General features: G+C 53.6%; 2 protein-coding genes across 3 annotated transcripts in view; one reads left to right on the top strand and one right to left on the bottom strand.

The window, feature by feature from the left end:
• Window positions 1–1,045: 1,045 nt before the first annotated feature.
• Window positions 1,046–5,649, top strand: CDK5R1 (cyclin dependent kinase 5 regulatory subunit 1). Its single transcript, XM_036879018.2, has 2 exons — window positions 1,046–1,502; window positions 1,831–5,649. Exon 2 carries the CDS (start codon window positions 1,972–1,974, stop codon window positions 2,893–2,895), a length of 924 nt encoding a protein of 307 aa, XP_036734913.1. The 5' UTR covers window positions 1,046–1,502; window positions 1,831–1,971; the 3' UTR covers window positions 2,896–5,649.
• Window positions 5,650–7,256: 1,607 nt separating this feature from the next.
• MYO1D (myosin ID) overlaps window positions 7,257–22,710 on the bottom strand; it is a 358,498-nt gene continuing 343,044 nt past the window's right edge. For both annotated transcript variants that reach the window (XM_036879016.2, XM_036879015.2), the window contains one exon: window positions 7,257–9,660. In XM_036879016.2, coding sequence (XP_036734911.1) covers window positions 9,504–9,660 — 157 coding nt within the window. In that variant the 3' untranslated portion in view covers window positions 7,257–9,503. The remainder of the gene's footprint in view (window positions 9,661–22,710) is intronic.

Below are 22,710 nucleotides of genomic sequence, written 5' to 3'. Positions count from 1 at the left end.
TTTCTGGTTTGATAGCATTTTTCTGAATGATACCAGATTTCTGTTCTGCTTAGGGCAGTAGGCAGAGCTGCCACAGGTTGACAGCCCAAGTGTATGGGAGTGATCTAGGAGTCAGGGAACTGGATTTTCTCTGGATTGCTACTTAACTCATCTCTAGGTCTAGAAGTGACAATCTGGTAAACCTATCTATGTTTCTCAGGATTGTGGTCAAATCTGAATCAGTTTCCAGAACCAAACTAAAAACTGAAGAATGGCCTTGGTGAAGGAGCTGGATTCTCATCTGTGAGAGGAACAGTTCTTAGAACCATAATTTTGCTCAGAATTTTATAATTTTACTGGCACCAGGTTTTCAAATTATACATGTTTAATGTGAAAAATATTTAAATCGGAGGATCAAGCCTGGTTGGAGGGAGAGTGGAAATTTTGTGGTCACATTTGTGATGGGTTCAGGATCGGCCCATCCCTGAGCAGAGCCCAGCCAGGGGTCTCAGGGCCCTGTCCCAGGTGTGGTGTGGGAAAGCCAGTTGCTGTTTGCGGAATGGCTCAGAACTGCCAACGACTCTCTGGCCTGGGTTTCTGAGACCTACCAGGGCGGCCGGCATGTAATGGGGTGGGGGAACGGAGGCCCGGGAAGGGAAGGCACTACCGATTTAACAGTGCTCTCGGGAGGCCCGTGGCATTCAGGAGACCTCAGCAAAGACGTACCCCCAACTCGGCGCCTTACTCCGCCAGCCCCCAAGCTTCTTTCCCCGCGGTCGAGGATGTTACATGGAAGGAGGGATCTCGGCGCCTCGGCCTTCGCGCATGGCTTCCCGAACGGCTCAGGTGACAGCCTCAGTCGGGGCCGAGAGCGTCCCCGGAGCCGCGACTGCGGACGCAGCGGCGGGAACAAAGGCAGCACGTGTCGGGGCGGGGAGGCGGGGTCGGCCTAGGCCCCGCCCCGCCCGCCGCGCTTCCCCGGGCCTGAGCTCCGCGGCGCGGGAGGTCCTAGGCTCACGCCGCCCGTCCGCTGCTCGCGCGGTGGCGCAGAGCTGGCGGCGAGCAGTGAGGTGGGGGGCGACCCCCGAGAGCCGGGGCGGGGCCGGAGCCTCGAGTACCCGCCGCCGCCGCCCGAGCCCGGGTCCTAAACGCAGCGCGGCGCGTAGAAGTACCTTGGGGTCGCGGCCGCATCCCTACCCGCACCTCGCGCAGCCCGTGCCGAGGTCGGCAACGGCTCCGGCTCCCGGAGGCACCAGGACCGCCCGGGCAGGCGCGTGGTCCGTGCGCGCGCCCCGGAGAGGCTGCCGCTGGGGTGCGCGCCGGGGCGGGAGCGGGAGCGGGAGCGCGGCGGCGGCGAAGGCGGTCGGACAGGGGGCGGGGACGCGGCGCCTGCAGAACCTTGGACAGAAGCTCCGGAGCCGCCGCCGCCGCCGAGCGCGAGCCCCGCCGAGCGCCGGGACAGCGGTGCCGAGCCGCGGCGCGCATTGCGGAGGGCGCGGAGCGCAGGAGCCGCCGCTTGTGGGGTAAGCCTGCGCCTCGCGGTCTCTTGTTGCCCGGGCCGGGGTCGGGGCCGCGCGGTGTCTGGGCGGGGGTCCCCGGCCGCCTCCGCCCTCACTCGAACCCCTCCCGCTGCCATCCGGACCGCAGCGGTGGCGGCGGCGGCAGCGGGCGGGGGCTGCTGCAGTGGAGGAGCCCTGGCTGCGGCGCGGGGGCGCGGGCGGGGCCGCGGGGCCGGGGCAAGGCCCGGGTGCGGGCCCCGGGGCCAAGTCCGCGGGGGCCGCCGCGGCCAGGGTGGAGGAGCGCGGCGGTGAGCCCCGCCTGGGGCTGAGCACCATCTTGTTTTCCACGCAGATCCGAAGGGGCAGCACGCGTCCCGGGAGCGCCCCCGCCTCCTGCCCGGGGCCGCCGCGGGCTCGGTGAGCTGGTTTTTCCCTCCGGCCGGCAGGCTGGGCGCGCAGGGGCGCGGGCCCCAGCCCGGCGCGCAGCGGCACCATGGGCACGGTGCTGTCCCTGTCTCCCAGCTACCGGAAGGCCACGCTGTTTGAGGATGGCGCGGCCACCGTGGGCCACTACACGGCCGTGCAGAACAGCAAGAACGCCAAGGACAAGAACCTGAAGCGCCACTCCATCATCTCCGTGCTGCCTTGGAAGAGGATCGTGGCCGTGTCGGCCAAGAAGAAGAACTCCAAGAAGGTGCAGCCCAACAGCAGCTACCAGAACAACATCACGCACCTCAACAATGAGAACCTGAAGAAGTCACTGTCGTGCGCCAACCTGTCCACGTTTGCCCAGCCCCCACCGGCCCAGCCGCCTGCACCCCCTGCCAGCCAGCTCTCTGGCTCCCAGACCGGGGTCTCCTCCTCTGTCAAGAAGGCCCCGCACCCTGCTGTCACCTCTGCAGGGACGCCCAAACGGGTCATCGTCCAGGCGTCCACCAGCGAGCTGCTGCGCTGCCTGGGCGAGTTCCTCTGCCGCCGGTGCTACCGCCTGAAGCACCTGTCCCCCACGGACCCTGTGCTCTGGCTGCGCAGCGTGGATCGCTCGCTGCTTCTGCAGGGCTGGCAGGACCAAGGCTTCATCACGCCCGCCAACGTGGTCTTCCTCTACATGCTCTGCAGGGATGTAATCTCCTCTGAGGTGGGCTCCGACCATGAGCTCCAGGCCGTCCTGCTGACCTGCCTATACCTCTCCTACTCCTACATGGGCAATGAGATCTCCTATCCGCTCAAGCCCTTCCTGGTGGAGAGCTGCAAGGAGGCCTTTTGGGACCGCTGCCTCTCTGTCATCAACCTTATGAGCTCCAAGATGCTGCAGATTAATGCCGACCCACACTACTTCACACAGGTGTTCTCCGACCTGAAGAATGAGAGTGGCCAGGAGGACAAGAAGCGGCTTCTCCTAGGGCTCGATCGGTGAGCCCTGTAGCCCGCATCCTGGCTCAAGGATTCAATTGATTTTTAAAAATTTATTATTAAAGCAGATTTTGTGTACAGTATGTGTCTAGCAAAGCCACCGGGGTTTCTCCTTTCCCACCTTCTCTCCTTGGGGCTTTCTTCAGTCCTGCAGAGAACTCTGGGCGCTTTTGAACTCCCAAACCTCGTGCAAAACCCAGAAGATCTGTTCAGAGCCACCCAGGTCACTGGTCTCTCATTTGGAGAAATTCAAAGGACTGCCCTGCCTCTGTGGCCTGTGCCCTTGCTGGACCAGGGCAGGTGAGGCTGCCCGCTGCTCCCTGCATGGGAGCTGGAGAGGGGCCGCTGCCAGTTGGCCCAAGGAGGAGTTGGCATTTCTGGTTGGAGGCCCTTTTCTGGCTGCCGTTTTGGGTCGTCCGTCCATTCTCTTGGTGGCTCCTGAGCCGGCCACCCTGACTGAGCCACAAGGGGGGCTGTGAGGCAAGATGCCCACCGCCCTGGGGAAACCTCTTCAATCGAGGAAAAGCCGGCTTGGTGCAAAAAGACTGTATCCTGTCGTAGGACATGCAGGACTGGGTTTGCTCTTTTTCTTTTCTAGGGAGGAGGACTTTCCTTCAGCGGAGACATGGAACTCACCCCCAACCCCCTTGCCCCTGCTCTCAGCCTTGTTGGTAGTGTTGGTTAAGGAGCTGGTTTGACCCATTAAGTTCTTTTCATTTTGGGTTCCAGCTAAAGGGGTGGGGTGAAGCTGGGGACAACCTCCATGGGTGAGTTTTCATTTGAATAATGCAGCTCAGCCTGTGGCAGAGGCCAGGACAGCTGCAGGTGCCCGTGGATCAACAGCCTGCCTTGTGGGCAGGTGGGGCTGCCATGCCTGAGACCAGGCCGGGGCCCACCTAGGGGCTAAGGCCCCTTGCTGGCGGCGTACATGATAGGTCTGGCAAAGTTGGTGGGATCAGGGTGATGTGATGATGAACCCCTCCCTGCTCCCCCCACCCCCCTTAACTTAAAGCTGTTTCCACACAGTTCAGTTTTTTTCTGAAGAGGAAGCCTTGCCCTGTGAGGCCCAGCAAGACAGCTGGATCTTGGAGACAATTACACGATGGGACTAGAACTCCTGATGGCTTTGGAAGCCTGCTGATTCTCCAGCTGATCATTTGCAGCTGCTGGTTGGGTTTCCACCTTACCCTAGTGGCTGTAAAAACACATGATGTGTACTTAATCAATTTTCTTTCTAATTTTCCCAGATTGGTGGCTTGGGACTTGGGAGAGGACCAAGAGAAGGGAGCAAGTCTTCCTCCATGGCCCATCACTCTGGCTTTGGGAACAAAGACCATCGGGAACATGCTACAGAGAATTCCCTTGTCCGGTCCCAATCCCCCAGGGAGCCTGGAAGAGGGGCTGGGGAAGCAGAGGGTCTTTTTACGTAGGATTAGGTTCCAGGTGGCTGCTGATTTGAGCACAAGCACTACTGAAATTCACATAAACGGGAGAAAGCTGTGAAATTGAGGTCCGGGTTTAAGAGGCCTGGAGCAGAGCCCGCCATCCGTGGTGCTCCGGATACGCGGAAGAGGGCCTGCCCCTGCGGGAAAGCGTTTGCCCTGCTGCGCCCCGCGGCCCTCGCTGAGCCATTCCCGGACTGCCAGATGCTCTGACGCGGAGCTGGAAGGAACCCGCAGCTGCCGCACAGACTTCCCTGCAGCACCTCTCCTCTGCTGGAGTTGTCACAGCCTGTGCGCTCAGATCCTGCCACCATGTGTGACCTGAGGTAGGAGGCCCGTGGGGGCAGCAGCAAGAGGGAGGTTCTGGTGCTGCGTCTCAAGAGGGGGGCGCGCGTGTGGTCACCCATTCGGCCATTCAGCCGGCTAAACCTGGCCCGAAACCATTCATCCACAGGATTCCAGTTTTGTGTGTTTCCTTCTCTTTCTCCATATCTATTTTTTTATTCCTTGGAGGAGGTGCATATTTCCGGAGTGGTTGGGGGCTGAGGAAGTAGCTCTAGTTCAGTCAGTGTGAAGCCTGTCGTGGGATCCTCCGCGCCCGTGCACTGGTCATCAGTATTGTGTAAAGGAACCGAGATACTTGAGTGTGCAAGCAATGAACCCATTTGACATGCTGCTATGAAGACTACTTTTAGGACAATTAAAAAAAAAAAAAAACTAACCTACAAAAAAAGAAAACCTACCCCTTATTCTTTAATTGTTGCTTTTACAGTGATATTGTGCATGCAAACCAGGAGCATTTTGTGTCTTAAGAAAAATAATCTTAGAACAGATGGCTGTGAAAATTACACCCGTGCACAGAACAAGTCACAGGAATAATATTCAGGATTTGGTTTTTCTCTTTTTCTTGTAAACCTTCAGGGTTGATAGATTCTTTCCATGCAGTTATTAGTATTTAGTTTTGTTCCAATAGTTGTTAAAACTTGGAATGAAAAGGGAACGTGCCATTTTTTTCACTCGGGATTATTCATAGCTGTATATTTGAAACTGCTAATTACATGCGTGCGATGTATGTTGGTTTTTAGTGCAATTTCTTCTGTAGCTATTCTTTGACCAAACTGTGGGTATTGTTAATATTAATTTATATTTGTCTCATTTTGTATGTATGTGTAGTGTGTTTGTAAAGTATGTGTGGTTTATAATCTGACAAGTTCATGAAGCTCAGTTTGGCTGTAATTTAATTCCCCTTCCCTTATTTTTATTTATTTTTGTACTGTGCTGATTAAATAAAATGCACTGACCATCCATTACATAGACCTCTTTTTGTGGGCATGTCATTCATGAGCGGGCTGGGGGCCCCTTTTATAAATGATCTCTGCACTCAGAACATAATTGGATTTGTGTTATGGGGGAGGGGAGGGTTAGGGGAGAGGGATTAACAAGCTTGTGTTGACATTAAGGTGATTAACAGAAGCATAGGTTAAGTCAACTCTGGTTCAGTTGCTGTTTGGGGTCAGGATTTGCTCCCCACAGGCTCCCTTAGCTTGGTGAAGCTGGGCGACTGGGACCTGTGGCCAGGGAGGATCAGGCCCAGGCATGGCCTGGTGAGGGCTGGCCAAGTGGGTCCTGCAGGGGCACCAGGCCTAGACCCTGGTAGTGAAGCTTGACTCTGGCTGCTGCCCCCATGTGTCCTGGGCCTGGCCCTGCTCAGTGCCCAGAGGCTTCCAGGCCAGTAGGAGTAGACCCGTGTCCATGTGGCTCACTGCTGCCAGTTTACTTCTGTGTGGGTTTCTAAGAGAAGAATATTGCCCTGGGGCTCCCAGATAAACAGCCACCCCAACCAGAAATAGTGGTAAGGGAGGGGTCGCCTCCCAGCTGTACTGCCAGTGGTCTCTGCACATCATGCCAGCAGCCTAGCCTTGGGCTAGAGTGGTGTGGACTGGACCCTCCGTGGAGGGGCACCCCATTACCCGGCGATAACCCGGGCATCAGGAAGGCCTTTCTGCTCAAGCTGCTCCCTGGGAGATCAGGGTACTTGCCCTCCTCAGGCCATCCCCTCAGTTGAGTCACAGAGGTTGTTTGCTTGCTCCCGCCAGGGACCTGGGACCAGGGACCGGGTGCCATCCTGCGGCTGCAAGGTTGGGGGCCGGGGCATCGTTGCCCTCGCAGGCCCTGCTTGCCTGAAGCTCCCCCACCACTCTGAGAGGTCCTGACTTCTCTCTCCCTCATTCACCTGCCATCCCCACTGTCCCCCAACAACTACCCAGCTTGGGGAGAGGCTGGTTGGCACCCTTCACTCAGGCTCTTTTCCAAGCCGCAGCTATAGGAATCTGAGCCTTTCCTTCAATATAGGAACATGGGTTTGAACTGCGAGGTCCAATTACATGCAGATTTTCTTCAGTAAGTGTAGTGGAAAATTTGTTTGGAAATGTGACAATTTGAAAAAAAATTTTTTTTCCTGGCTTTATTGTAAGACTACAGCATATAATATGCAAAATGTGTTTATGTCATCAGTAAGACTTCTGGTCAACAGTAGGCTGTTATTTTTGGGGAGTCAAAAGTTATATGTGGCCTTTCAACTGAGGTGGTGGTGGCCCCCTCGTTGTTGAAGGGTCATCTGCATACATGCCTTGATTTCAGGAAGTTCATTGAGAGCAATGAACTTTTGAGTCAAGTGCACAGGCTTGGAGATGGTACAAGAAAGTGTTCAGATTTAACACCCCCCCCCCCCTTGTTCTCCCGGCTTTCTTCTTGCTCACTAGTTAATGTTTTTTGTTCAGAAGCCTCAGGTAAATTATCCTCCATTTTACTTATTTGTGCTTAATGCTCCCTCCCATCCTAGGGGATAACAGTTGACTTTATACAAGCTAAAATTTCACAAATTATGGCTTTCAATTATGGATAAGCAGAACACCTTTAAAAATAAGATTTAATGCTTTATTGGTCTTGATAAATCAAAATATGCTTTAGAAATAAAGTTAATTTAATGGAAAATAGGAATATATGCACCAAACCATAAAACTGCATTTAATTAAATCAAGAGAAACCCTTCATCACATCCAATCACTGTGTCTTCCTGCCGCCCCTTGGCACCCTGGAAGCATTACCATGACCACACCCTGAATTCCTCACCCTTTTTCAGTTGTCACACACTGTGACTTTTAGGGCATCACAAAAAGTGCTTGTCAACAGGGTCTTCTGAGAGGCCCTCAGCTGGGAGGCTCTGGTGCTGGGCTGAGGGGCCACCAGCAGTGTCCAAAGGTGGGAGGAAGGACTCCAAACCCCTCCTCCCCTCCAGCCTCCAAAAGGCACCCGTTTGGCATGTTCCATTTTGGTGTGTCTAAAACATACATTTGCATGTACTAGTATAAAGTAGCAACTCTGGGAAAGTAAGTGGGAAGGCGAGGTGATGTTCCAGTTAAGATGGATCAGCTAGTGATGGGGTGATTGGCAAAACTGTGACGGTTGCTAAACTGGGCTGGTGGCACCTCTGTGCTGTGCAGGCTGCTGACCAGGTTTCAAGAATGAGAACAGGATGCCAGTAGGATTCTTTGTTGCAAATTGCACATGGTGCAAATGTTTGTGAGCCCTGGGGACCAGGAGTGGGGGGTGTGCAGGCTGCTGGGACCACCTGGGGGTAAGCCAGGGAATCATGTCAGGTACTGGCGGGGCACTGGAAGCTGCCCTCAGGTGTTGGTGTGTTTTGTGAGGTTAGGGTAGCAGGATAGGAGTTTGGGTGGGGTGGAGGTAGGGAGGGGCGCAGCATCTAGCTGAAAGTGAAGAAAACGGTGGCATGTCCCTCTTTAAGACCCTGCCAGGCCCCTCCTGAGGCGTGGGTTCACTCTCAGCCACCTCAGCACACGGCTGCCTGAGCCTCTCTTTCCTTGAATGCTTCTGGTCAGGGGCCCCGGGCTGCCCGGAGGTTGAGGCTTGGGAGGATGGTGGTCCCAGGAATGATGCATCTAAAGCACATATGCTTTCTTCCGGGCAGAGACAGGTGAGACAGCGGTACTCACCTGGCATGAGGTCTGAGTACCTGCAGCCTGGGCCCCAGCTGCGCCAGGGCTCTGAGCAGGGTGGGGGTGGGCATCCTGGCCTGGCCTGCAGTGCCAGGACCCTGTGCTGTTTCTATTGCTCTACTTCCCGAAATTCAGTGTGCCCCGCCCCACCTGCCCCACCCTAGCTCTCCAGATCACGTGAGATGGAGGTGTCAGCAGGGGAAACTTCCAAACCCCAGCGCTCCAGTCACCCCTGCAGCTCCATTTCTTAATAGTGTTCCTGACAAGAGTGTGGGTACAGCAGACACGAGGTCTGATGAGCAACCCTGCAAATTGGAAAAACAAGTACAGACAACCATGGGCACAGGCTGTGTGGCTGAGTGAGACGGTCCCACGCTGCCATCCTGGAGAGGGGGCCAGGAGGCCCAGGGGCAGCTCTGGGCAGGGCGGACTGGGCAGCCCTGGCCAATGGCCTGTGGCTGAGGGGCTGGCCCTACAGGTGAACCTGCTCACCTGGTGGCGCTGGCTGGCTGCAAGGGCAGGGGGGCAGGGGTCTGCCAAGGAGCTCTGAGCAGCTCCCTGAGCCAGGTCACAGGTGCGACGGTCACCTCAGGGAAGGGGTGGCAGGCTGGGCTCACAGAGAGCAGGGCTGCATCCTCAGCTATTCCACCCAAGCTGCCTGCCCCCCACCTGGGGAGCCTATCTTTGGTTAGGGAAACTGTGTCCTGGGTCCTCCCACCCCTTGGAGGGTCAGCAGCTGGTCACTAAGTCAAGGCATGCTGTGGGCTGACCTGGTCAGCTGAGGGAGGCCTGCCCTGACTGAGGCACCATCTTGCCTGCGGCAGGACATGGTCTCTGTGTCAGCCCGGGCATCTGGGGCAGGGCACCAGGCTCTTTGGTCTGTTCAGTGAGGACCATGGAAAGTCAGGACAGAGAAGATGGAGACCCAAGGCAAACAGCCAAGAACACCTCAGCGGAGGAGCCTTAGAGAAGGCAGAAGAGGGGCTCCTCCCCAGGCACAGACCCTTGCGAGCTGATTTCTAGCGGGAAGCAGCAGGGATTCAGCAATTAGATAGGAGCCTAGGATGCTGAGCAGAGGTGATGCCTGCCCTGGGCCAGCGGCTCCAGGCTCTGCAGCCCTGCTCCCGGGGAAGGCCGCCTCTGGCGAGCAGTCAGTTCCCGGGCACGCTGAGGATGAAGCCCGAGCGGTTCTTGGTGAAGTCGGGCTCTGGCTGGTTGAGCCGTGTCTCCACGGAGACAGTGCACTTCTTGCCATGCAGGCTGCACTGCACGGGGTTGGTGACATTAACTTGAAGGTGGCGCTTCTCACTGGAAGATCCAAAAAAAAGCAGTTAGCAGACAGCCAGAGTGGGGTGAATTTTCCTGGCAACCTCTGGGGCCTGCTATTCGTCCAGGCCCGGTGGGCCTCACAGATGCCCCAGGGGACATGGGCACAGGAGGCCTCAGAGGAGGGCTAGAGAACTCCAAGAGGGTGAGGACAGGAAGGATGGCCATAGCCTGAAACCAGAGCTGTCAGAGAGCAGAGGGGCTGAAGTTCTGGCATCAGGCCTGTTGTCCAGCCTGGCACGCTGACCAGAGGGAGATGCATGGAACCACAGCCGCCAAACCTCTGGCGTGAGCTAACAGTCGCCTGGGCTTTAGATATCAGGTGGGGTTGAGGTTCTGATTTGTGACTGTTTCTCAGTTACCTCTGATTGCAGCAGGAGCCCTGGGAGGCTGGGTGTCCAGGGATAAGTGGACATTCTCCCCACTCACTCTCCCTGAGAGGAGAAATGTCTTCTGTGGGTGCGGGCTCGCCCCTGCCTGTCACAGGGTCCAGCTGGGAAGCTGGGTCTGCCTCCCGTTTCCCCAAGGCCTCGCTGGGCTCTTCTCACCCTGGGGGCCGGACCCACAACGTGGCTGCCACCGAGCACTGAGGTAGGCGGCTCTGCGGACAGACCCCTGGCCCTGGTAGCCAGGGAATGCGGGCACCTTGTGGGGCTTCTGCCTTTGTCTCTGCACGGGAGTCCCTGGGAGCCGCTCACGTCCCCTGCCTGGAGCTCCGTGCCTCCCGCTGGCCTGGGGAAGGCCCAGCAGGTCTGCCACACTCTGGCTGGTCCGGGTGGGGGTCTGTGCTGAGGAGGCCGCAGAGTGGGGGTGGCGGGGCTGGGTGCACCTGCCCTCCAGCTCCTCGTGCAGCACTGAAAGCTTCAGATGCTGCTTATTTTAAGAGCTGAGAAACTTGTCGGAATAGGCTGGCACCTCCCGTCTGCTCACACATGCCCACAGTCCCACGCTGCACCTTGGCTTAAGTCTCATCAGCTTTCTGTGAGCTGGGAGGTGAAACGAGAAAGGCCTGCTGCCCTGGGGCCGCTGGGCAGGACAGGCAGGCCTTGCCCCTGTGCCCGTGAATGCTTTGCTTCCTTCAGGGTAGCACTGGGGGTGGGGACAAGCTGGTTCCCCTAGAACGCTCTGCTGGGTGCCCTGGACTAATGTCCCTCTTAGTGTTGGACAGTGAAAGCTAAGGGTCCACATGCAGCGGGGAGGCCAGGCCCAGCCTGGACATGCTCTCCCTGGGCCACAGGGAGTGCGGGGCGCTTTCTAAGCACTGGCTGGCCAGGAAGGCATGTTCCCTTAGACATCTTCTCCACCCAGGGTGCTGGGGCAACTCCTCCAGGCCTTGCAGATGACACTCAGGACCCCACTGACTGGGCACACTTCCCTGGCGTGCCCCGTGGGTGTGCCCCAGTTTGGGAGGTAATCTGAGGTGTTCTTAAGGGGCTGTTCTCATGGCTGCGTCCTACGTGCTTTCTCATTAAACATGTCATGGAATGGCAGAAAAGGGACACAGGAAGAGACCCATGCTTATCGCTTGTGGGCAGTAGGTATCTAATACTTAATGTCTTGTTGGCTGCAGCTAAAACCTTAGCTTAGACAGCTATTTTTATCCAGCCTTGGACATAAAAATAGCAGAGCCCATCAGAAGCAGTGACTCAGGCACTTCTCCATTCCGCGGGAGCCACGGCTGCTGTGCGGGCTTGGATGCGTGGCCTGTGGCTGCCGGGCCTGGGTGTGGGTCCTGCAGCCCCAGCCCTGGCCTTCATGCAGGCCTGCCTCTGCAGCCCTGCCTGCAGCTGGAGATGCCTCCAGGCCCAGCTCCCCACTGCCCAGGGCCTGCCTCTGCTGCTTCTCGAGCTTGCGTGGCCTCCCTGCCTCCCTGGCCACTTGGCACCGCCTCTGAGTCCCTCTGTGCTGGATCCGAGTCCTCTGGAAGCCTTTCTGGGGGTGTCCCCCTTCTGACCCTGGCAGAGGCCTCCTGGTGGGCATGTGCCCTGCTCCTGGGGCAGGCTCTGCCCCCCCTTCCTGGGTCCCCTCCTCTCCTGTGGAGCCTGGTACAGTGGTGTGCATGCGGGGGGCTCCAGAGTCACCTGGGGCCTCAGAGTCTCAGGGAATGCGTTCTCACATTCCAAGTCAGCTTGGAAAGAGAGGAGGAGAGAGAAGGAGTGGGATCGTTAGCCCCCCACTCAAGTCCGCGTGTTCACAGGGCCCCTCTGACGTGAGACCCCCTGCCGGGCATGCACCCAGCATCGGCAGAGAAGCCCCCAACTCTACCCTTCCTTCCTTGGTTGGGCTCCGGGTACCTCCAGCATCTGTTCTACAGTCTTGGTGCAGGATTAAGGCTGGTGGGAAAATGAAGAGGAGCAAATGGCTATTAGGGAATGAATGAGAGGATGACAATGGTGGACTTCCCCTTGGAAATGGACACCTGGTGTGGGGGTGTGGATGGGGGTGGCTGCAGGATGAAAAATGCAGAGAACCAGGGCTCCAGATGGCTTCTCCCCACACGGGGCTGGGCAGAAGGCATCTCTGGTCCTTTGAGTGGGGGTAAGCCCTGTGGAGTGAATACTGGCCGGGAGGAAGTTGGCGGGAGATGATGGAGGGGACAGAGGAGGGCCAGTTCCCTTCTTCAGGGAGCCTCCAGCAGAGCAGAAAGTAGAGCCCTGCCTGAGGCATCCAAGCAGATAATCGGCAGGTAACTCCCCTTCAGACACTAAGGCGCCCCCCCACCCCAGGCCCCCTCTGCGCAGTGAAAGTTCTCTCTTGCGCGGCCAGGAGCATGGGGCTGTGGGATGCGGCTGAGCTCCGGCCCCCTTCCTTCTCCCTGCCCCACTGCTCCCGTCCCAGCCCTGCGGGAGCTCCTTCCTGTGACCACACGAGCTGTCCTAGGGCAGCCCATGGGTTATCCTCTCCTCCCCGTGGGTGGTGCAGGTTCTCCGTCATCCCACAACAGAGGCCAGCCCTGTGGGTGGAGGAGGAGCCGGCTCGGTCGGAGAGTAGGACTGGGCAGTGCAGAGAACTGACTGTGCAGAGCACATGCTGACTGGCTTCAAGGCCATCTCCTCGCAGCCCCGTGTCTGCAGCTCGGCCTCTCTCCTAGGCCGCAGAGTCTGGTCTGCACTGAAGTGGCAAACACTGAAGTCTAACAACATCCCTTAACTGAATGACAGTTAGGAAAGAAAAGGGGGCGTTAATGATGGTCCCCACACATTCCCCTGGATTTTTGCTTGACTTTTTCTAAGCCCACTTGAGATCTCTCCTGATTCCTTTGAGGTCTGAGTCCAAGAGCCTGAGGACCGTAGGGCCCAGACTCCATGACCTTGTCCAAGTCACTCAAACCTCTTGGTCTTGTACAACCATCAGATGTGCGTAACAGATACTTTGCCTACTTTCTGAGTGAAGGTAAATGGTTTGATCATTCCATCCATCCACGTACTCCCTGTTTACTCCACCTCAGGCATTGTGCTAGGCACTAGAAATACACGAGATGAGTTTGTAGCCAAGATAGGGGGTCTTCTCCTGAGCTTTATGGTGAATGAGGTACATGGGGGCACTTTGCAAGCTGTGAAGCACTGCATGTGGGGAGCATACACTGTATTCTTTGCTTATAGAAGGAATTTTCCATCCTTTCTTAGTAAAGTGCTAAGAACCTCCCAAAGAGATGGTTCAGGAGAGCTTTTATTACTGAATTGGTTTATGTTCTTTATACATTTTTAGCATAGTTCCTAATTTCGTAAGAATGCTTCTGTTCTGAGCATCCTCTTCCTGACTGTCTTACATTCTAGAGGCTGGATTCTAACCCTATGTTTAAATCCTGCAAGTTTAATGCAGCAGTTAGGCCATATGTACTGGTCTCCAATTTTAGAATCCAAGTTCCTGGAGGGCAGGGAGGGAGCTTATGGGAATTCATACACAGGACCTTGCATTGAGGGATGCGTCCCAGGTGCTGCTGGGCACACGTGCACTGCCAGCAAGCGTGTTGTTCTGGGCTTGCTGGGTCAGCACAACTGTGCAGGCCTCGGTTCTCCTGCTCTGCAAACTGCTCTTTTCCAGCAATACAATGTCGTCAATGGCAGATAATGGCAGCCTCATCAACAAGGAAGCTGCTGGGCATGACTGGTCAAGGTCCTTGTAGGGCTTAAAGCTGCCCACTCCATGAAGTCCATTCCGAAGGGAGAGTGGCCAGAAAACCTGCAGGATGGAGACAGCCTGTCCCAGAAGGGAGGCCTGCTCCTTAGCATAGGAATATTCTGTATCGCCACCTTAAGTGATCATGCATGTACGCCTGTGCCCCCACTTCTCCCCTGGCACGGTCCTGAGCAGCCCTGTCCTGATTCCAGTCTGTTCTCTTGTGACTGTGGGGTTTGGGCAGAAGAAGGGGTTGAATATGTGAGTTTATAACAGAACAATGTGGGCAGGAGGAACCACCAGCCCGTCTGCAGAGCTAGGCTAAGCCACACCTGCCACAGGTGGACAGCAGTGTAAGATGATGTGAACTGAATTTGGTGGTTCCTTAATAAGTCAAACATAGACTTACCACATGACCCAACAATTCCACTCTCGGATAGAGACCCAGAAGAAATGAAAACAGGTGTTCAAACAACTTGCAAAGGAATGTTTATAGCAGCATTATTTATAATTAACAAAAGGTAGAAACAACCCAAATATTTATCAACTGATGACTGGACAAAATGTGGCATATCCATTCAGTGGAATAGTATCTGGCCATAGAATGGAGTGAAGTACTGACACGTGCTACCTCACGGCTGATCCCTGAAAACATGATAAACGAAAGGAGCCAGGCACGAAAAGCCCCATGTTGTGTAATGCCACCTCCATGAAATGTCTAGAATAGGCCAACCTAGAGTGGGGTTGTGGGGGGACTGCTTGAAAGGTACAGGGTTCCCCTTTGGAGTGATGAAAACGCTCTGGAACTGGATTAGTGGCGATGGTACCACACCACTGTGAATGTGCTAAATGTGACTAATGGTAAACGTTACTGCATTTTACCACAGTAATTAAAAAAAAGCGGACTGATCTAAGGGAAAAATGACTTTCCCTGGAACCATGTTTTCTCTCCCCATTATTTTGAATTCACCACAATGGTTTTAAGACCAGCCAGGGGTTTCTTGTGCCTATTCTGGAGACAGGGCAGTGGCAGGGTACAGCAGTAGATGGAGGGGATACTCCAGGGGGGCAAGTGGCAATTCTGGCTGGAGCTGCTCCGCACTGGCAATCTTTATAGGGCCAGAGCACCTTCCTTATTTTTTTAAAGAAAAGAAAGCACGTTTTATAGATGGAGGCAGGGCTATCTCCCTCTGATGGAGCACCAGCCAAGTGACAGCTGCCGCTGGAGGCTGACTGCAAGAGGGAGGGGTCCCCCGCCCTCTTCTGTTACAGGATTTAATGGCTCAGCAAACTGTGGAATCCGGGGACTTTCATCTTGTTTCATCCGTTCTGAGCCATCACTGCAGGCAAATGGCCTTTATCAAATTACTCTCCTTCATTTTTCATTTAGACCCCTGTCCCCTGCTCATTTGAAGAAATCCGTGGGTAAACGCAAGACTCAATCATTGTGAGTCCCTGTACCTGCTGGGCATTTATGGCTCCTTCCCAGAAGTGGGCGGCACGACGCCCTCCAGCAGCTGAGGCAGCCCAGGAAACGTTCCTCCTGCCCAGACCCCGGCCAGCTGAGATTAATAGAGTCTCACCCCATGTAGACCAGGACTTGAGGAGATAAGTGAGCCACTTTGTCTTCTCAGTGGCACTCCAGTGGCATTCCCTCCTGGAGCAGTGGTGACCCTGGTCCTACTGTGTGCACTTTAAAGGGAAACGGCACGGAAGTGAGGTGAAGTGCGGTACTCGCTGGGGGTGTGGCACGGAGGTCCTGAGATTGTGAAGCTCACGCAATGTTCTCTCCTGTCTGGTCACAGGATGTGGTGGGGGAAGCTTGCCTTGCAACAGGCGGGTCATTAGTAGGTGCTTTTCAAAGTTATGAGATGTGCAGTAAGCGTTTCATAAACTCTACAGTCACACAGGCCACTCTCCGTCTGGACGCCACTGGGACACGAATGTGTATGCGCCAGTTCTCACTGGGGACAGCGGCTATGGATGTGCTTCCTGAGCTTGTGTCTGCAGAGGTCCACTGTGCCTCCCGCTTCCTGCAATGAGCAAGTCCCCCTGCTCATGTCAAACCACAGAGGGCAGGTCTTTCAAAATCCTGCTGTAGGAAATGCTACTTCTGTTTTTAAGTCAGGGTCAAATGCATACTTTTACCTTGTGACTTCTACAGGGAATCCGAGAACAGTGCTGTGCAATCCAGAGACTGGGTGTCCCATCTCCTGGTCTGTGGAGCCCTTTTTGAGTTTGCAGCTGGTGAAGCATGGCAGGGTGACACCATTTTTATTTAGAAGATAAAACTTCTTGTCACTAAAGGGCTCTCAGTGGGCAGCTTGTCCTAAGGCCCCAGCACAGCCCGCGTCTGCCTCCCCTGCAGGGCTGGGCAGCTCCTGCACTCACCCTGTGTGTGGCCCTGCCACTGCCCCCAGCTGTGCCAGCCGGGATGCCCCTTCCCCACGGCTCCCTCCTCACCAACCACCATCACCCTTTCTCCCTGACCTGCTTTCCTCGTGGTGGCTAGTTACAGAGCCCCCTCGGTCAGCTGGGCTCCACTCTGAGGACATAACGTGAGGGGACACGGGCCCAGAGCTCATGACGTGGAGATGGGCACATGTGACATGGGGATGCATAGCACACGGATGAGGGCCACCTAAGCCTTGTGGCAGGGCTGGGCTTTCAGGAGGTGGCATCCTGGCTGGCACTTCAAGAAGAAGTAGGAATCCTGCCAGAGTTATTTTTTGTCCTCTTCTTTGCCATTAGTCCTTTTAATTTCACTGGCTGTCCCACATAGTGTCACCCGGGCCTGGGGCTTCAATGACAGATCATTGCCCAGTCTGTGTCCCCTGTCCTGGCGTGAGGTCCAAGCACTTATTTGCAGTCACCTACTAGGCAAATCCTCTGAATGCGCCCGACAGGAAGCTCATCCCTGTGGTCCCTTCCCCCAAACCGCTCTGCTCCTCTTGTCAAGCCTGCCGTGCTGAGAGATGTCGCCATCTACCTGGTCACAGAGGCCAGAGAGCCGTGTATCCTGGACGCCTCCTCTCCCTCCCCCGCTCACAGCCAGTCACCACGTTCTATTCATCTCACTTCCTCGGCTTGCGTTTGCCCCACACATGCTTCACACGCATCTTCCACATCGCCATCAGAGAGCTCTCTTAAGGCACAGAAAAAATCTTGTCACTCCCCTGCTGAAATCCTTTCAGTCCTTCCCCAGAGCTTCTGAGAACCACCTGCCCCCCCAGCCCCAGGCTGAGCCGGGTGCTCATCTGTCCCCTGTTCTCTTGCTGCCCCGAATATGCCACAGTGCTGGCTGGTTCTGACAGCATGATTGGAGCTGACAAGCTGCTCCCACTGCTTATGAGCATCTAGAAATGTGCATAAAACTCTACAGAAAGAGTATTTAAAATCAAAGTAGAGGTTGAAGGAAAGGATCATCCCCAGGTGTCAGTAGGACGGAGGGGCTGTGAGGCCAGCGTGGGAGGGAGGGCCCGGCAGACGCCGAGCCCAGGGACATGCTGGGTTGAGCAGGAGTCACACCTGGGCGACGTATGAGGGAACTGGGACTGAGAAAAGGCCATCAGAAGCCTGCCTTCCTGTCTGGCAAAGCAGTAAGGAACACACACACACACACACACACACACACACACGCACACGCGCACACAGTTTTACAGTAAGAAACTGAAGTCTCAAGCTTCCCTCACCGCTTGGGAAGCAAATCGTCTGCAGATCACCAAAGACAAAGGCAAACCTCAAGAACACCCAGAGAGAAGAGACCCACGGCTGGCCAAGGAACAGTAGGACTTCGCATCATGTGTGAGAAAATAACAGAAACACAGACTCTTCAAAGCATTTGAGCCAAACAACCGTTGACCTTGAATCCTATACTGAACCAATCATCTGAGCGTGGGGCAAAATGACAACCCTGGATGAGGTCTTGGAGGGTTGGGCAGTCTTGGCTCACAGAAAAAGAATCCCTGAAGGACATGTCATCAGGAAAGATACTGAATCCAGATGAAAAAGAGTGGAGTGTGAGATGCACTGAGGAGCAAATAAACAGGCAAAGGCAGAGGTAATCTAAATAAGCATTCACTGTAAAAAAAAAAATTAAACAAAAGACCAACGGTTGGGGTTTAAATCAACTAAACTAAAATCCTAGACAACAACATGAGAGATGGGGTGGTGGTTCCAGTGAAACACCCAAAGGTCCTTGCCTCGTCTGGGAGGAGGGTGAGGAGACTGATGGGTTTCCTGACGGCGTGCGCGGGGAGGAGGATCAGTGGCCAGTGAGAATGCTAGGGGGCAATGCACAGCTTCCAAAGAAGAAGGGGGGTGGAAAGAAAGTCTACTTTGGCTAATGGGAGCAGGGAAAGAGAACAAAAGTAAAGAGAAACGTGTTTGGGCACAACAAAACGAGGTGGGCGTGTAAATCTAGGTGCGCCAGTCCACATGGGACAGGCACTAGACCACACAAGGAAGTTCGATAGATACCTAAGAATTAGCACGGGACACAGATTATCTTCTAAGTATAATACAAAAAAAATTAAAAATCAAACAAAATGCAAATATAATAATAGCAAGAACATACCATACTGACTAAGTGCTTTAAAAATATCAATTCACGAAACCCTCATGACAGCGTGAGGTCAGTTCCATTTTCTGAAGAGGAAATGAGGCATAACAGGCTAAGTACTGGCCAAGGTCCCACAGCTGGGCCAGAATCTGAACCCAGGCAACCAGGCCTGGGTCTAAGTTTTAACCTCTATGCATCTCACCACTAAACCATAGGCATTAGAGTATAACCATTGGCTGATCCCCCTATTTACTAGGAGCTTTTGAGCACAGTGCCAAGCTGTGCATTTTTCTCAATAGCTAGTATGGTGCCTAATACAAAATAGGAGTTCCATAAATGTCTACAGAAAGAAAGACTTTTTTTAAAGACCTGATTAAGAAATCAGCTGGGACTTAACTCTGACATAAGACACCAGTTAGAAGACCCGAGGTCAGCATCCAGCATCTTCAAAGCAGGCTTGTTGAGAACAAATTGGAGCCAGTGAGCTGGGCTGGGCTTTGGGGTCCGTGTGCCCTCCCGGCTCCTCCCTCTGTGCAAGGGTCTCTTATGTGTAGAAGCATTTTAAGTGGCACTGAGGATGTTCACTATTTAAGGGATGCTTTTTGGGAAACAAATAATCCCTTTGCAAAGTGAATCACTATCTTGCTCTGTGAATCCAGACTTTCACATACTAGATCCTCCCTCCCCCGGACCAGTGAAACTTTCAGGGAAATAAACACATTTGGTAGGATGACAAACATTTGGACTGATGGATTTTGGAAACATACCACAAGGTTAGAGAAGTTCCTGCAATTATATCAACAAACATGTTATCTTTTTTTTTTTTTGAGGTTGAATGGAGGTGAGGAGACATTGTGGTTCTATGCGAGTTTCTAAGTAATACCTTAAGTATTGCGGACAGATATTTCTGGTCACTTATCTGTTTGCTGACTACAGCTGCTAATACTTAGCATGCCCAGCATAGCTGTAAATGGGTTCTGGATTGGTGGAGGGGAGGATGGAAATCACGACTCTCCATTTATCGAGGATTTTCCATGTAGTAGGCACTGTATTCAACATTTCACATCTCATTTAATCCTTACGAAAACCTTACGAAGCACTGTCATTTTGAGCACTCCATAGCTGAGGACAAAGAAGCTTAGGAAGGTCAAGCAGTTCTTCACAACTGCAAAGTGGTGAGCATAGGAGCTAGGCCCAGGGGGTCTGTCTGTTGAGTGATGCACTGAACCTCCACTCCATTCAGTCTCCACACTGAGATGTTTTTTTAGCTCTAGTGTGGGGCATCACCTCTGCAGCAGGGAATTCTTTAGTACTTGGTGTGTATGAGTCAGAGAAAAAAACAAACTGGAACCTGCTGTAATGATGCCAATGTTTGGATATTCTGATCCACTGTACGTGCATTTTCACCACTTGTGTATTTCTCTTCCTGGGCATTTACTTGTTCACTCCTTGGCTAAAAGCTGACATTGATGTTTCCAGGCATGGCTGATTCCAGGCTGTTAAAGAATGTGATGCTCTCCTGGTGCTTGGAGACTATTCCCTGGGGTGTACTGGTGTCTTGACTTTCTGTTTGGTGTCCCCAAGGAGGACTGTCAGTGCTCCATGGAGACTCCTGGTTCCTGTTTTTGTCAACGAGAAGCTTCCTATTCTTTGGGTGTTGACAGCCCTCCCTGGCAAGGTGGGCGACAGCATGGCCTCCGCATGCTGGCGGTGGCCTGGCTGAACTCACCCCAAGAGGCCCGGGGATTACTGCCTGGTTCTCTGATTTGTTTCCTCTCCACCAACATCAGAGAGCGAGGTGGTGAGAACACTTCAATTTGCTTTATATATTTGGAATCTGGAATCTTTAAGGGCTGCACTCCTCTGTCCATCCCAAAATGACCAAACTAATGCTTTATGCCAGAGCTAATGAGACCTTTCAAAAACAAACTGAAAGAACAAAACCATACCCACAGCTCCCTCAAATATGAGGAAAGAACAAAAAACAGGAACAACAAAACAAGACAACACCAGACCAAGCAAAAACCCTGCCACAAGACAAATGGGCCAGCAGCTGCAGGGAGAGCTGCATCTCCGCCCGGCTGGCGCGTCCTATCTAACGGGAGGCAGGCGCTCCGAGCCTTCAGGCCCTCTGGCATCTGTGTGGAACCTCCCCTCCCTCTAAACACCTCTCCCTTCTCTCTCTAACTTCCCTTCTCAGTGCTTCTGCTCTAATGTCTCTGGGGCTTTATTTCATAAAAAAATATCTGTTTGAGAGCGCTTATCCTTTGCCGAGTTGGGTGTTTTTTTTTTTTTTTTATATCTTTGCTGTTTCCTGCTTACTACTTATTTCTACTTCTCCTATCTTGACACTTCTGTTAACAGCACCTCCAAAGTTAGCACCATCTGTGAACACTGGTGTTTATTTTCTATTCACATCATTAACAAAGGTGCTAAATAAGACTGGATTGAACATGTACCAGGACCCACATCTTTCTGTGAACGGATGACTTTTAGTGGTTTGTCAGGAACACCATTCTGTATTTGGCCATTCAACTGTCAAGAGGCATTGAGCTTATATTTACATGTGGCCATGGGTCACTCCACAGAGGCTAACAGGAGCCCAGTCCCCACGTCTGAGAATTGAACATTTAAGGCGGTTAACAGCTACACACAAACATACTGGGGACATAAACACTAAAAAGAGAGTCATGAAAAGAATGCATAAGATTATTTCCACTGGGTTCTGGGTTACAGAATGGTATTTCTGAACAGGGTTGGGAACTAAGAAAAAGAAGTTTTGCCATGAGCTCAGGCATTCCTCAGCATTGTCTTGAAACATGTTTTACATCAGACATCTGAGTCTAAGGCTCTGGGGTGCAAGATAAATAATAAAACGGCCTCCATTCTCAAGAAGTTCACAGTCTGGGGAGGGAGACAGACTTGTCAACAAACAGCTGCTATGTAAGGTGCTGCAGTCAGCACCCTGAAAGGTCTACAGAGCATGTGCAGAGGGTACAGGGTGGAGGGAAGGGCCCAGTGCCAAGCAGACATGAAGGACTTGTCTGCTCTCCAAGAGGGCACGGCTTTGAGCTGTGTAGCCAGTGGCCCTGATATGCAGACATATCTTCTGGATATACTGGGCTCTCAGCACCCTGACCCAGAACCTGATTTCTCCTCCTCACATCACTCCCCACAGACATGGAGGAAGAGGGGGCTGCAAAAACAGTGTGAGAACAGGCTCACCCAGCCCCGCCAGGCTCTCCTTCCTTTGACAGTGTTCCTCCAGCTCTGACTGCTCCTCGTCCCTGGAGCCCCCCAGCACAGGGATCTCCAAAACCCATAGACAGGAGGCAACAAACTACCTCTTGGAGGATCGAGGAGGGTCTGGACAAACGGAGACATGGACAAACATGCCTTACAAGTGAAATTCAGAGAACGTGCAGGAAATGGCAAGCATGGGGCTGGAGTTCAGGATTCAAGTGTGTTGGGGAGAGTGGTGGGAGACGAGGCAGCCAGACAGGCTGGGTAGAGGACGGACAAGGAGTTTAGCCTTAAGTCTGAAGGCAGTAAGCACACCTTTAAAGGATTCCTGAGTAGACAAGATAGATAATACTTTGTTTTTATCAGTGCACCTATCACTATCTGCAACTGGCTTATCTGATTCTTGGCTTGTTTACTACTGTCTTCCTATGGCCCCCACCTGCTCCCCAAAGGTAAGCTCCACGGGAATGGCCCTTGTCCATACCCACTGTGCCTGAGAGTGTCTGCCACACAGCAGGTGCTTAAAGAAAGAGCAAATACATGAAACTGACAGAGGGAACAGGTGATGTGGAAGAGAGACTGATGTGGGCATTTTAAGGCAGGAAGACCAATTAGGAAGCTGTCAATCAAGGGAGAAAGGGCTGTGGTTGTTATGAGAGCACAGAGTGGTCAAGCAGCAATACCAGGATGCTTTAGAGTAAGGCTCTGCTGACTGAATGTAGGTGGTGACAGGGCAAGTCTACCATGTCCCCAGGTCTTCAGCCAGGGGGCGGAGGAGACAGAGTTTGGTTGGGACAATGCTGTCTGACTTCCTGTGGAAAATGACCCAAAGGGTTTCACTACACATTATGTAGACTCATTGCTCTCCCCTCCTTAAAGGAAACACATGACCCAGTAAGGTAGGCCATACTGATGACACAGTTGTTTTGCAAAACCTATTTTGCAGGCAAATTCTATTAAAATCAGTATTTACAGTATTATTGTGGTGCTGTGTTCTATTAAGCCAATTAGCATGGAACTTGAAAATTTAGTGTTAACAGTGCCAACTATGGCAGCCTGCCTGAGCAGCTGTGCCCTGGCAGCCTGGACACCATTCTTTTCCACCCCAA

This window comes from Manis pentadactyla, chromosome 4 (genome assembly GCF_030020395.1).
Source record: "Manis pentadactyla isolate mManPen7 chromosome 4, mManPen7.hap1, whole genome shotgun sequence".
NCBI classification, from domain to species: Eukaryota; Metazoa; Chordata; class Mammalia; order Pholidota; family Manidae; genus Manis; species Manis pentadactyla.
Note: the sequence above shows the minus strand (reverse complement) of the source record. Positions and strands in the feature narration are given on the sequence as shown.